Raw genomic sequence first — 15,224 nt, forward strand, 5'->3', positions numbered from 1 at the left:
GCTAACACGCCCTTAGTCTGAAAAAAACCCCCAAAACAAACAGAAAAAAAAAACAAAAAAAAAACATGAAGGTCTGTTAAGATTTTAGCAGAGTGAATGGAGTCAGGTGCAGGCACAGGCAGTGTACATTAGATGGAGTCATTGCTGCAATATCCAATCATACGCATAGGTGTCGCTCTTTAGCTACATCAACATTTAAACCGGATGTTTGGGTACAGGTTAAAATGTGGTTAAAACATCCAACAGCGGATGAATTATTTAAAATGAATGTAATCATTTCCACTCACAAATAAGGGTTTAGACTTGACGTAGATACTGTTTTATCTAGGGTGTCATTTACATAGCTCAACCGAATGCTGGCAATGTTTAAAATTTAACCAGTAAAATGTGGACCCAAATTATTTTAGGCAGCGACGTCCACCAGACACATGACAGGTTAGTGTTGTTGATCTAAAGTTATCGTCCTGTTCGCTTTTTGGGGCTAACTAATAATTAAGTTAGTCCCGCACTTGTTAGTCCTCCTAACGTTTATCGCTTTTCTGCATATATATTTGTAATTGACTAAAAGGGTTTAGCTGGCTAACCGTAGCTTGAGATGGAGTTGAACGACAAAGTAAAGTTCAAGAGAAGGTCAATTTAAGTTCAGCTGTATAGTTTATAGTGCAGGGGTCATACTGAAAATCGAGTCTCCTGAACTTTTTGGTGAGACCTTGGTTCAACTACATGAGGAAGCTTCTAATATAATCTCATTATCCATACTAAATGTTGTTCATGATCAGGTTAAAGCTTTTCATATATGATTTAACACATTTGTTGCTATAAAATAAGTTGTACTGTATACTAAATGGGCGGCACGGTGGCCGACTGGTTAGAGCGTCAGCCTCACAGTTCTGAGGTGCGGGGTTCAATCACCGTCCCCGCCTGTGTGGAGTTTGCATGTTCTCCCCGTGCCTGCGTGGGTTTTCTCCAGGTACTCCGGTTTCCTCCCACATCCCAAAAACATGCATGAATTGGAGACTCTAAATTGCCCGTAGGCATGACTGTGAGTGCGAATGGTTGTTTGTTCCTATGTGCCCTGCGATTGGCTGGTCACCAGTTCAGGGTGTACCCCGCCTCCTGCCCGATGACAGCTGGGATAATCTCCAGCACGCCCGCGACCCTAGTGAGGAGAAGCGGCTCAGAAAATGGATGGATGTATACTAAATGACAACAGACAACACACATAGGCTGGTATTGTTTTTCTTTTTAACTTCCTTTGGCTGATTTTAAATCCAAAACATTATGAGGCTCCAGCATCACTAAAGTCTTCAATGCTACTGTAAAACCATATGTGATATTTCTTTTCCACAATTGACCTGTCTATAACTAGCATCAGTCTCCATATTCCTGGAAGTCATACAGGAGATGAGTAGGCTAAATTAAAATCACTGCGAAAACAGCTGCAGAAACACGTACCCGCTCAAGTTTGACAGTTAATCAGTAATACAATTTTGATGCCTTCAGACGACCTGCTTCAGGAGATTCGCTTGCGTGTCTTGCAGAACGGCTGCTTCCTTTTGTGGCATTTTGGACACTCTCCCAGAGCCCCTATATTAAAAAGCAGGCAATTCATAAATGGATGGGTGTTTACTTTTAATTCACTTTGCAACTAGGTGTATTTTTTGTTCACATGATTTGTCCATTTACCTGTCTTCCACATCTTGTATTGTGTCAGGAAGCGGCGAGCCAAGTGTTTCCGGGAGGAATATGGCTGCCACGCCACTGATGATGGGAGCTCCTCCGTAGATCATACCCGGCAGCCAAGGTATGAAGTCACCACTCAGAAGCACCATCGGGGCCACCATTGCTCCGACACGAGCCGTCATCGATACCCAGCCCATTCCATTCTGACTGAGGTACAAAAGTTTTACTTTAACGTCATGATTATTGTGTCGATTCATCCAGGGTGTCTCACGCCTCTCGATCAGTCACCTGGAATAGGCTTCATTGAGCTCAAATGAGGACAAGCGCTATAGAACGTGGGTGGATGGATATTCCACTATGATATACATGTATTTCAATAATATGCATCACTCTGCTATTTTTTGAAACACTTTTGTGTTGTATTTGTAATCCTCCTAAATATCTGCCAAGTGAAGGGGTCAGTACAACACAGGTGTATTAGGACTCTGAGGTAAGATCATTGGGTTTATGTGACCTACTTTCATCATGGTTCACATTTTTTGCTCATCCCTTGACCTCTGACCTTTGTGTTGGGCACACACTTACACTGCAATGTCTGTAGCTAGTTCATAAACTATTTCCATCCATCCCTTTTCTATAAGCACTTGTCCTCATTCGCAAGTGAGCTGGAGTGTATCCCACCTGACTAAGGGCGAGAAGCGAGGTACACACTGGACTGGGCGTCAGTCAATCGCCAGGCACAAAAAGACAAACAAGCTTTCACACTCACATTCACACCTATGGACAATTTAGAGTCTTCAAGGAACCTGTTGTTGTGTGTTTTGGGAATGTGGGAGGAAGGTGGAGTACCCGAAGTAAAGGAGCGCATGGAGCATTAGGGAGAACATGCACACTCAACACAGGAATTAAATGTCATGTTGGAACTATTTTAGATTCATTATGAGACATAATGTTATTTGAGCCATTATGTAATAATTCAGAGTGGCCTGTCAGTCTGATTATCCTCCTCAAATAGTCAAGGAGAAAAGTGCTCACCTGAGGTTGTGATTGTCTTAATGAGCTTAAGTTCTTGCATACATGTGCAACATCATAATCAACTCACCGAATTATGGTGGGGAAGAGCTCGCCAGAGTAAAGGTAACAGCAGTTGAAGGAAGCAGCGAGGCAGCCTTTACCCACGACTGCCAGAGAGGTGCGCAGCGTCTGTTGGTCTGTGCATGGGTGAAATGTCAATCAGGTCACTTAACTTTGCACTTACTGTGCAGTGTTACCCTGCTATATTGCAGTTCATCGTTTGCGCCCCCATTATATTGCAGTTTTTTAATCTTTTGTTTTTATTGGTTTTTACAGTATTCAGGCACTCTTAAGGAACATTTCGGACATACGGACACTTACTTGTTAGTTAAAACATATTTTTAAATACTTCTGCAAGTCCAAATTTAGAGTTGTGCGCCTTAAGTGTAGTGCCACAGGATACTTAGCAGCACTGAGGATTACTGGAAGAGATGCAGCGTAATTAAAAGCAAGAAGAAAAGAGAGAGCAGGTCCTTAACTTTGGTTCTCGACTTTTGGCAGTTAATGGACTCTATGCACGCACCACTTGCGCATTCGGTGGCATGTTAACTTCTGGTCTACATGTAAACGCATAGTGACACTATGAGAAATGTGGTAGAACTCAAGACCGAGTTGAAGCTGATGATCGCGGCACACCGCAGTGTTGGCTGGAGTAGCGATCTCCTCATCTCTAAAAAAGTAAATACATTTGATGCCATTTCGAGTCGGCCAAGATCAACCCCCTCCACAACCACAAGTTCTCACATATTTGATGATAGAGGTTATTATTCAGTCAGATGACATCCTAGTATGTTCTGTTTGTATGTGCTTCTGCTCTGTGTGTTACAGTTCTTAGCAGCTGTTTGAAGGTTTCATAGCATCTATGGTAATTTCTGTTAGCCCGTTTCTAGCGTTTCACAATATCTGCTACAATTAAGATAGGAGACTTTCGTTAGATGAAGTATATGGTTTGGTTGAACATTTTGGTATTTGAATATCCATCAATAGAGTTTCTATCCTGCTTATCCTCACTAGGATCACAGAAAAGGTGGAGCCTATCCCAGCTTTGAGCAAGAGACAGGGTACACCCTGGACTGGTCACTAACCAATCACATGTTTAAATACTATATACAATGTTTTTTACAGTAAACTTTTACTGGAAGTTACAAATAAACATCTTGAAGCAAGCACTTTTTGCCTCTCATTTGGAAAAGCATGCAAATGAGAGTAAAAAAAAAGTTTTAATATTGTTAAATATTTTTATAGTTTGTGTGAGGGATAAAACTATTTTTTTTTAGTTTTTTTTATGTGGTCTCTATCGCAGATTTTCAGTAGTGGAATCTGGAACATGTATGTTATTGGGATTGATGTAATTCAACAATTCAGCGTTTTCGTCGGTAACCAGCAGAGGGCAGACTTAATTCATCAATCAAATCTGAAAGCAAACAAGAAAACTGTCTGGTTCCGGAAAATAGTTGTTACGTTGTAAGGCAGTAGAATCATGAAAATTTTCTCCTGCAATCAGTGAACAATGTTAATGCTAATACTAATGGAAAATAAACAATTACAGTGGGAGGAAAAAGTATGTGAACCCTATGGAAATTCTTACATTTCCGCACAAATTGGTCAAAATGTATAGTATAATCTTCATCTAAATCACAAGAATAAACAGCTTGCTTAAACTAATACCACACAAACAATAAAATGTTCTCATATTTTCATTGAAAATAACGTGAACATTCACTGGGCAGAGCGGAAAAAGTAAATGAACCCTTGGATTTAACAACTGTCTAACCAGTCGCCCACCATGCCGCCCTTATGAACCCCATTTTTGTTTAATGTTTTACGTATAGTGGATTTGTCAACAGAGATGCTGTCATGTGCCAGTGATTTCTGTAAGTCTTCAGCTGACACTGTAGTGATTTTTATTTTTTATTTATTTTTTAAACCTTATTGAGCATTCTGCACTGTGCTTTTGCAGTCATCGTTACGAGACAGCCACTGTTTGGAAACAGTGACGAACTTTCTCCATTTATAGGCAATTTGTCTAACGGTGGACTGATCAACATCAAGGCTTTTAGAGATACTTTTCACTTTTTGTTAACTTTTAACTAACTTTTTCCAGCTTTGTAAAAGTTTATATATAAAGTCCTGACCTCAACCCGATTGAGATGCTGTGACATGACCTCAAGAGAGCAATTCACACAAGACATACCAGAAATCCTGCTGAACTGCAACAGTTTTGTAAAGAGGAATGGTCCAAAATTCATCCTGATTGTTGTGCACATCTGAACAACTACAGGAAACGTATGGTTGCGGTTATTGCTCTCATGGAATACCAACCAGTTATTAATTCCAAGGATTCATTTACTTTTTCCTCCCTGTCCTGTGAATGTTTACCTTATTTAGAATATCCATCCAACCATCCATCCAGTTTCTGAGCCGCTTCTCCTCACTAGGGTCGCGGGCGTGCTGGAGCCTATCCCAGCAATCATCGGGCAGGTTATTTAGAATAAAAATATAAAAACATGTAATTATTTGTGTTGTATTACAGTAGACTCTTTTTATTTGTGTGATTTAGATGAAGCTCAGACTAAATTTTATGACCAATGTATGCAGAAACTTAAGATGTTCCAAAGGATTGACATGCTTTTGGCCCCCACTGTAAATCTAAGGATAGAAAAATATATTATACAGATCAGCTCAACATTATAATGACATTGATAAAACAATTCTTTTTTTTTTAAAGTTATGTAAAGTAATATTCTTTTCAGATGTTTTGGGGATAACATTTTTATTTTTCCTATTTTAATGAGGTGTCGACCATAAAATAATAATGTTTGTTGTAAAATATTTAAAAATACTGTTACAAAAACTAATCTAAAAGTAAATGTGAATGATGTATCCTCGGCGTGTCTGGTATTATGTCATACCATAAGGTACCATAAGGTTGATCAGTACGGTGATTCCAGCAATGATAAGTGCACCACTTTGGGATGGACGGCGTCCGATAAAACTCATTGTCACAGTTATGACGATCTTGGCGGGAATGTCCACAGCCCCAAAGATGACTTGGATTAAGTAGAAGTCCACCCCAAACTTCTGGAGGTCCATAACAAGCCCATAGTACGCAAAGCTTGTTGATAGCCTGTGGAACAGTGAGGCAAAGGGTTCTTAAAATCTGAATGTTTCAGTTTATAGCTGTGGAAAGTGCTTAATGTGAAGTCATTTGAAATGCTTGCATGTGAGTGTTTGCTCACCAGACAGCACTGAGGCAGATTGTCATCGACCTCATTGTGGGAGTGCGGAACAGATCACAGACAGTGTAGGAGCCTTGTGAGCATGACATCTCTTTCTTCATGGACTCCTGCACCATCTTTCGCATAGAGAAAGTCATCCTCACTCAAATTCAGTTTCTATATCCAACAGAAGAAAATGGTGTCGTTAAGACCCTTAACATTTTCACCTACTTTGATGTCAATTTTGTCTCCTTCCTCATGGCGTCCATTTATTTTTGCGACACTTTTAAGGTTCTTGATGGCTTGGTCATAGTTTTGGCTCAGGACCAACCATCTTGAAGATTCATGAAACCACCTGTATGAGTGAGCATTTGTTTACAGTCCAAGAACTACATTCACATCATTAGCCAAAACAACATTCACATCATTAGCCAAACCTGTATAAGTCCAACAGAGGAGCTATGTTAAAAATTCTGCCTATACAAAGATACATTTTCTCAGATTTGATTGCCTGATTGTCGCAGCGAGTATTGATTTATGGTTTAAGTATTAAGAGAGGGCAATAGAATAAAATGGATAAAAGAGTAGATAAAATTAAGTACTAATTAAATTTGAATATATATAGCAGAATGGGATAAGAAAAGCTTTTTAAGATAGTATATTTATTTCAAGACTTATCTTTCATACTGCATTTGTTTTAAACAACTAAGCATGGCATGCATTGTGTGATACATGTATCACAAGTGGAATGCGAAAGAGGTGCTGAATGAAATGTACTATGCATACTTTTACAGTGGCTTCAACCTTTTTAATCAAGTACATTTGCTAAGAGTTCAGTTGTATTTAACTTTTAAGTACAATACATTTGCATTTAATATTTTAGAACTGTTTGTTTTCAAACATTTATTTAGGTACTATTTTTATTTGTATGCAATAAATTTAATTTAATCATCATTCAAGTAATTTTTATTTTCCTAAATGTAAGCATTGTTAATGTTCAAACTGTAATATACTTTTTTTTTAAACTGCTGCCTCATTTTTAATAAACACTTTGGCATACTATGCTAGTGTATTTTTATGTAGAACTTTGTCATTCTCTTAGTAATTGGAGAGTCAAGTATTTTTGACTGAAGAGCACCTCTGCTGGTTGCAGTCAATTGTCTCAATTGCTTCAAATGGCTATTAATCAATAATCAGTTCCACAGAATCAGCTGAAATCTTAACTATCAATTAATTGACTTATCAATTACTGTGCCCCTAACTAATCTGTATGCAGAATAATTAAGATTTGGTGGTCAACTAAGGAATCTGTTACACCTAATTTATTAATATATAAGGGGTTTTGTCCTTAGACTTAAGTTCATACAGTGTAGGTAAATAAACACAAATAACAACAGTAAAAAGCATAATTCTCATCGTATGTGTACCTGATGTTGTACCATCTTTTAATTCGTATTTTGTTCTTTACTGAATCTATGAAAGATGCTCATTAGCTCAATTTAGAACATCTCACCATGAGTAGATGAAGAAGACATAAAACGGTGAAGACACAGCCAAGGTCAACCACCTCCAGTCCCGGACGAAATAAGCGATGCCCGCCTGGATTAACTGTCCCAGTGTGTAACAGTAACCTGTGAGAGTGCCCACCCCGGTCCGCACACGGGTCGGTATCCACTCCACAACTTTTTGAAAGAGATAATACAATATAGTGTTGTGTGAGATGTAGCATGTTCATTTAGACTATCTTTCCCAGTCAAACTGAATTGCTTACTGAGAGAGAAAGTATTGAGGCCCACGCCTGACAGAGCCATTCCGCAAAAAAATCGGCACAGGCAGAACATTGGGAAGGACATGGAGAAAGCAGCACAGGTCCCGGCCACTGCCATTAGCAGGTGAGAAATGATCAAAAGGCTGCGTCGCCCAAACCTGAGAACATAACAAAGAATCACTGTAGCTCACAATGTGCAAAAACAAGCTGCATGTTTCTAATATAAGGATAATTTTCACTTCATTGAACGCATTCCATTCAATAAACGAGTAATTTAAGAAGAATGTGTTAAGTGTTACAATATAAAGCTGGTCAGTTAAGATTCTTGTTTACTTGTCTGCAAGACTTCCCAAGACAACGGATCCCATAAGGACACCTCCCATGTAGATGGTTTGGGCCATTTGGTTCAAAGAGCGCAGATCACACACCAAATCCCACTGAACACACAATTTAACGCTTTTTAAACAACCATGCTGAGACTACAAATCTAACCTGCATGAGAAACGTAGCCTTACCTCCGCTATGATTGTAGAAGTCATCCCAGTCATATTGTAGGACCATCCATCTATGCATTCCTGGAGGTTTGCATCAACATCAAAATCTTCCTGTTGTTCTTGTTTAAAAGTGCCATTCTTGTCCAGGAGGTGCCACTGTGGAATAACGTAGCGTCGGCAGCTCTGATGCTTGCCGGTTTGGTCCAAAGGTACTGTGACTGTCAGGATTTCTTGCGGGCTAAGCTTTAGCTGAGAGATGTTTGCGTGTGCGCTGCAGTAGTGAGGAGGTACAGCCGCCACAAAATTCTGCAGCAGGTTGTGACTGGCCATCAGTAGCACTGGAATACAGAGCAGGGTCACATGCAGGATCTGGAAGCGGCCTGTGCTGCCCACCTGCTCCAAAAGGTCACCAAATGCCATTTAAATTTTTTTTTTTTTTCTCAAATCCCCACAAGCTGGTTAGTGGCACCAGGAGTTCTAGTAGTTACAAAAACATATCTTATGTTGTGGTAGGAGTAATGAACATTCCCCTCAGCACCTGTGAACGTAGGAAAATAATGGCCAGTTATTATGTTGCATTACTAGTTTTAAAGGTACAGGTTTTTTGTTTTTTTTTTTGGGCGGGGGGAATGAAAGTCACACAAAAAAATTCATATACGCAGAAGATGACAGCATATCTCACGAGGCTTAATCTCAGTAGGCACTGAAAGGATTTTTTTCTTTTCCCTTTTTTCTATTTCTACCACCGAGGAGAATGGTATGACAACTGTAGAATGGGGAGTGAAAGTTAATTTAAAAAAAAAAAATACTTTGGCCCGGATCAAACATACAAAATGGGAAAATGGGCCACAAGACTAAATTTGATTTTAATATTTCATTGGTTGGGTTTAGGTGACCTGGAAACCGCTCTGCACGTGCCAGCTTGGTTGTTGGCTACCATTGCGGCACTGGAACCATAAACTAATTTAATCAATGAGTCATTGAGCCAAATATTGAAATATGAAAAATGTCTTTGTCTTACGTTAGATAATAAAATAATCACCTATTCATTGTTTTACTTTTGATTCCCAATTGAAAACTGAAAGAAGGGAAGGGTTACATAAATTAAAAAGTGTCCCAAGTGCCTCTTTACTGGCTGCTCAGTACTATATGTCAAAGTTGGCAGTAGTGCTATACTGTAGTATAGTATAAAAAAAATCGACATTTTGTGATATTAAAAAAAGAGACGACTATTTTAAAACTTTTTCCACTTTTAATATGACCTGAAGGGCGGCACGTTGGTTGACTGGTTAGCACATCTGCCTCACAGTTCTGAGGACCCAGGTTCAAATCCGGCCTCGCCTGTGTGGATTTTGCATGTTCTCCCCGTGCCTGTGTGGGGTTTCTCTAGGTTCTCCTGTTTCCTCCCACATCCGAAAAACATGCGTGGTAGGTTAACTGAAGACTCTAAATTGGCCGTAGGTGTGAAGGCAAGTGTGACTGGTTGTTTACATGTGCCCTGTGATTGGCTGGGGAACAGTTCAGGGTGTACCCCGCCTCTCGCCCGAAGATAGCTGAGATAGGCTCCAGTACGCCCGCGACCCTAGTGAGAATAAGCGGTATGGAAAATGAATGAATATGACCTGAACAACTCAATTGGAAAAAAAAAAATCATTTTGGGAGGGGAAGTACAAATAAACTTTGGAGATGATGTGGTTGTACCACACCCTCTTCTAAATTGGGATGTGGCTGGGCATCGAGAATTGAGAACCGATTAGAACCGGGTCTAACATGCCGGTTCTCCTGGAATCGTTCAAATTTAAAAAAATTGGGTTCCCAGTTTCGATGCATACAGTCCGCCGACCACGAAGAAAAAAGTGGCGAAAACCTTCGAAGAAGCGGCGAAAACCAATGAAGAAGAACACGCACAAAGACATGCTTGTGCCTAACGGCGGTGGCGAACAAAATGGTTAATTATGTTAAAATATATGACTGGTCACCTCAGTGCAACACTTGGATTAAGATTATATTGTGCAAAGAAGGCTTTCAAATGTTTAAAAGTCTGACACTCTCCCTCCCGCTCCGAGCCTCAGCCTACACCGTGCGCAACTTCAGTCAATTGGGTGAGTGAAACAATAAAATACCTCTATGCCAACATTGAGCCAGCTAACAAGTTAAACGGTGAGTTGTACTCTTGCACTGATGGTTTTTAGCGTTTATTTCAAACCAACGTAAGAGCTGAAGACAGACACAAAATTAAAATATAAATTACTTAACCGTACTGGAAAGAAAGTTGAGTCTCATTACAAGCTTAACATTGAGCTAAAACTTCACCAAGTGTCAAACTAGCAACTTTACATCATAATGAATTGGGACAAAATTCTCAAAAACGCTGTCTCACAGTTTCACAAACACTAACCTTGTCTCATCGGTGTTGATAAAGGAATCGAACATTTTATAGAGCATTTGGTTCCATCCATTACTTTTTTTTTTGCATTTGTTTTAAATTTGTTTTTACCTCTGCCGTTATTTTTCGTGCCAAAATGCTGAATTCTGGTGCGCACCCTTCAAAATAAGACTACATGCTTAAAACAGGAAGTCAAGTTAAAACCTCCACACATAAGCCATTTGACGTGATAAAACGGTCACAAATAACTGTTAACAATGCTGTATTTAACTTTTAGCTGAAACAATAATTAATCAATATTAAGTCAATTGGGTTAGTGCCACACACATTGCCTTTTAGTTCATAGGTTTGATATTGATGCTGGTTATTAAGAACGCAGAGTCAAATGTTCATTTTAGTTTATGCTGCAGGCTGCTAAGAAAATGGATGTTCATAATTTGGACACCGTTTATTTAAACCATGCAAACCTTTTTTACCCAGCTCCCTTAAAGAATCGGAATCAAGAATCGTTTGGAACCGGAATCGAAATGAAGAACCGGAATCGGGACCAGAATCGCTCAAATTCAAACAATGCCCAACCCTAGATGTGGCTGTGTTCAGAATTAACCAATCACATTCAAACTCATGTTAAATGGGAGCCAGCACACACGTGCCACCATTTAAAGGGCCTTAGATTAATGCTAAATAACGTTCAGCCGGATCGGTGCAGCGTCTGCAGTGATGTGGACTTTGTATCGGTCCGTTGTGGTAAAGAAGGAGCTAAGACGAAAGGCGAAGCTCTCAATTTACCAGTCGATCTATGGTCACCTATGGTCACGAGCTGTGGGTCGTGACCGAAAGAAAAAGATACAAGCAGCCGAAATGAGTTTCCTCCGCAGGGTGTCCGGGCTCTCCCTTAGAGATAGGGTGAGAAGCTCGGTCATCCGGGAGGATCTCAAAGTAATGCCGCTGCTCCTCCACATCGAAAGGAGCTAGATGAGGTGGCTGGGGTATCTGATTCGTATGCCTCCCGGACGCCTCCCTGGTGAGGTGTTCCGGGCACGTCCCACCGGGAGGAGACCCTGGGGACGACCCAGGACTACGTCTCTCGGCTGGCCTGGGAACACCTCGGGATCCCCCTGGAAGAGCTGGATGAAGTGGCTGGGGAGAGGGAAGTCTGGGCGACCCTGCTAAAGCTACTGCACCATGACCCGAGCTCGGATAAGCGGTAGAAAATGGATGGATGGATGGAACGTTCAGCCATTCTAGTAGGCTTTGCCTGACATTTTTGTAGTCACATCTTATGGCAAAATTCATGGTCCACAAAGAGATTCTACAGCATCAGAGGGAACTAATTGTTCAAAGGTATCAGTCAGGAGAAGGGTCCGAAAAAGAATTTACAATGCATTAAATATCACCGAACACAATGAAGACAGTCGTCATATGGAGAAAATATGAGATAATAGTGACATTACCACGTCCCTCCAAAATTGGTGAAAAGGCAATAAGAAAAGTAGTCAGGGAGGCTGCCACGAGGCCAACAGCAACATTGAAGGAGCTGCAATACTTTCTGGCAAGTACTGGCTATTTAGTAACAACATGGCAACAATCTCCCTTTGTCTTCATATACAGTTATCTGGGCTATGAGGGAGAATGGGAAGACAGAAGATTTATATCATACAGAAAAAACCCACACTTAAAATCTCCCAAAGACCTGGGAAATCAACATAGAACTTTTTGGCCATAAACCCAGAAGGTATGTTTGGCACTGCTCATCCCCAAAAGAACACCGTCCCTACAGTGCAGCATGGTGGTGGCAGTATCAAGCTTTGGGGCTGTTTTTCGTCAGCTGGAAATGGGTCCTTAGATACGGTGGAAGGTATTATAAACAGTTCAAAAAGCAGTGAGTGTTAGCACAAAACCTTTAGGCTTCTGCTAAACAATAAAAAATAAATGTCAGAATAAGCCTACTAGAACATCTTAACTTTATTTGGGGTTGTTCAAAAGCACTTTAAATGGTGACAGTTCTGTACTGACTAACTACCATTTAACATGCGTTTCAATGTGATTGGTTAATTCTGAAAACAGCCACTCCCCCAATTCTAAGAGGGTGTGCACACTTGTGCTACCACTATCAGTTGTTTACATTGCATTTTTCCCCCTAACTGAGTTTTACATATAGGTTGCATTAATGGTGGAAAATATTTTGAAATAATTTTTCTTGGTCTCACTTTTATATTACAAAAACATGGCTTTACAGCCCTTGGTATGAAGACTTTAAATAGGTACTTTATAAGAAGGGATTGTACACTGATAAATGGGGAACATTTAGTTTCTATGTGAAGAGTCTTGCCTCTAAATCAGCAGTATCTGCCCTCTCCCGGTTTGCCATCAATCCGTCATCAAGTGAAAGTTTAGTTCACATTTGACTTTTTTACCTTTTAATATTAAGAGCAGTTAACGTCTTTTTTACACTTGTGTGATAGTTAAGAAGTTTACTTTAAACTGTATTGCGTTAGGTGTCAGCAGTTTGATTCTAGAACAGATTATCTCAATTTAAAGTCCTAAAAAAATACAAAATAAAAACTTAATCTAAATGTGAACATTTGGAGATCAACCAGCATCCCGGAACGGACTGTGTTTGACCTTTGAGTTTCCACAGCACATAATTTGGGAAGGACTTACCTGCAGAATAAGATGATTAATAGCTTTCAGCATACGTCTTTACTTCAATTCTCCCACAAGATCGCACAAGAGCATCAACTCAAATAAAATACTTTAAAAGATGGTAAAAAAAAATGTAATGGAAGTACATAAAGTTGCGGCTGCATGTTAATGCAAATAATCTGCTCTCAAATTCCAGTGCTTCTTATGAACTTTGGATTATTGAAGTGCTATTGAGCCGGCCGCACGACGTAATAGCAGTCCACTCACTCAATGCGGAGCTTGAATGTAGAGTCTGCTGAATAGGCTCAAAGTCTGGTCAGGCAAGAGAGCAAAAGTGGGCAGATACCTCAGTTTGACTCATTTTTACTCCCCGCTGCTTGTTAAGTTATTAAATATGTTAAAAATCGTCAAATGCCTCACATGTGTTTGTTTTTTGTTTATCATTGCTTCTACCAATGGGACAAGAGGCATTTTACAAAAATCTGCAGAGCCAAATTTTTGGGATTCTGTAATCAGAATAATCAGTAACTTTAGTAAAGGGGACTCTTGGAAATGAAAATAACAGTTCTAATTGTCAAACAGTGTAGTTATGGAAAAACCCAAGCCTTTGCGTGGCAACTATGTAATGTAATGTAAGTGTCATTTTGCTATTGTTGGAGCACAAACCTAAACCTCTGACTTTTTGTCCCGCTGAATAGTTTTGAGGAATGTGTGCACTTGTGTAATGATCAGCGTGAGGTGTCAGCCTGAATGAAGCTGCAGGTGCACCAAAGAAAAACAAAACCCCCCAAAAATACGTTGATTCAGCTGTGAGAGTCAGAAACAGCATAGAGTTGTCCTTGGAAACTCTTTTTGAGTGGCTTTTGAATCTCAAAACATTCTTCTTCTTCTTCTTTTCCTTTCGGCTTGTCCCGTTAGGGGTCGCCACAGCGCGTCATCCTTTTCCATGAGAGCCTATCTCCTGCATCCTCCTCTCGAACACCAACTGCCATCATGTCTTCCCTCACGACATCCATCAACCTTCTCTTTGGTCTTCCTCTAGCTCTCTTGCCTGGCAGCTCCATCCTCATCATCCTTCTACCAATATACTCACTCTCGCTCCTCTAGACGTGTCCAAACCATTGAAGTCTGCTCTCTCTAACTTTGTCTCCAAATCATCGAACCTTGGCTGTCCCTCTGATGAGCTCATTTCTAATTTTATCCAACCTGGTCACTCCGAGAGCGAACCTCAACATCTTCATTTCCGCCACCTCCAGCTCTGCTTCCTGTTTTCTCTTCAGTGCCACTGTCTCTAATCCATACATCATGGCTGGCCTCACCACTGTTTTATAAACTTTGCCCTTCATCCTAGCAGAGACTCTTCTGTCACATAACACACCTGACACCTTCCTCCACCCGTTCCAACCTGCTTGGACCCGTTTCTTCACTTCCTGACCACACTCACCATTGCTCTGGACGGTTGACCCCAAGTATTTAAAGTCCTCTACCTTTGCCATCTCTTCTCCCTGTAGCCTCATTCTTCCCCCACCACCCCTCTCATTCATGCACATATATTCTGTTTTACTTCGGCTAATCTTCATTCCTCTTCTTTCCAGTGCATGCCTCCATCTTTCTAACTGTTCCTCCAGCTGCTCCCTGCTTTCACTGCAGATCACAATGTCATCTGCAAACATCATGGTCCACGGGGATTCCAGTCTAACCTCATCTGTCAGCCTATCCATCACCGCTGCAAAAAGGAAGGGGCTCAGGGCTGATCCCTGATGCAGTCCCACGTCCACCTTAAATTCTTCTGTCACACCGACAGCACACCTCACCGCTGTTCTGCTGCCCTCGTACATGTCCTGTATTATTCTAACATACTTCTCTGCCACTCCAGACTTCCGCATGCAGTACCACAGTTCCTCTCTGGGTACTCTGTCATAGGCTTTCTCTAGATCTACAAAGACACAATGTAG

The 15,224-nt window shown here is 40.6% G+C and overlaps 1 protein-coding gene across 2 annotated transcripts; it reads right to left on the reverse strand.

Annotated features, from left to right (window-relative positions):
* Window positions 1-1,228: 1,228 nt before the first annotated feature.
* On the reverse strand, window positions 1,229-13,560 carry slc22a6l (solute carrier family 22 member 6, like). 2 transcript variants are annotated; one of them, XM_061750854.1, is made up of 11 exons: window positions 13,288-13,560; window positions 8,259-8,575; window positions 8,077-8,180; window positions 7,747-7,901; window positions 7,489-7,657; window positions 6,207-6,330; window positions 5,997-6,112; window positions 5,670-5,884; window positions 2,786-2,894; window positions 1,687-1,890; window positions 1,229-1,587 (listed from the first exon to the last, which is right to left on the reverse strand). In XM_061750854.1, the coding sequence occupies exons 2-11, from the start codon at window positions 8,565-8,567 to the stop codon at window positions 1,500-1,502; spliced, it is 1,593 nt and encodes a 530-aa protein (XP_061606838.1). In that variant the 5' UTR covers window positions 8,568-8,575; window positions 13,288-13,560; the 3' UTR covers window positions 1,229-1,499. The 2 variants fall into 2 exon arrangements, with proteins under 2 accessions (XP_061606838.1, XP_061606837.1); XM_061750853.1 differs by having other exon boundaries at window positions 8,259-8,775.
* Between the last annotated feature and the right edge of the window lie 1,664 nt (window positions 13,561-15,224).

Source organism: Phyllopteryx taeniolatus, chromosome 17 (assembly GCF_024500385.1).
Source record: "Phyllopteryx taeniolatus isolate TA_2022b chromosome 17, UOR_Ptae_1.2, whole genome shotgun sequence".
In the NCBI taxonomy this organism is placed as follows: Eukaryota; Metazoa; Chordata; class Actinopteri; order Syngnathiformes; family Syngnathidae; genus Phyllopteryx; species Phyllopteryx taeniolatus.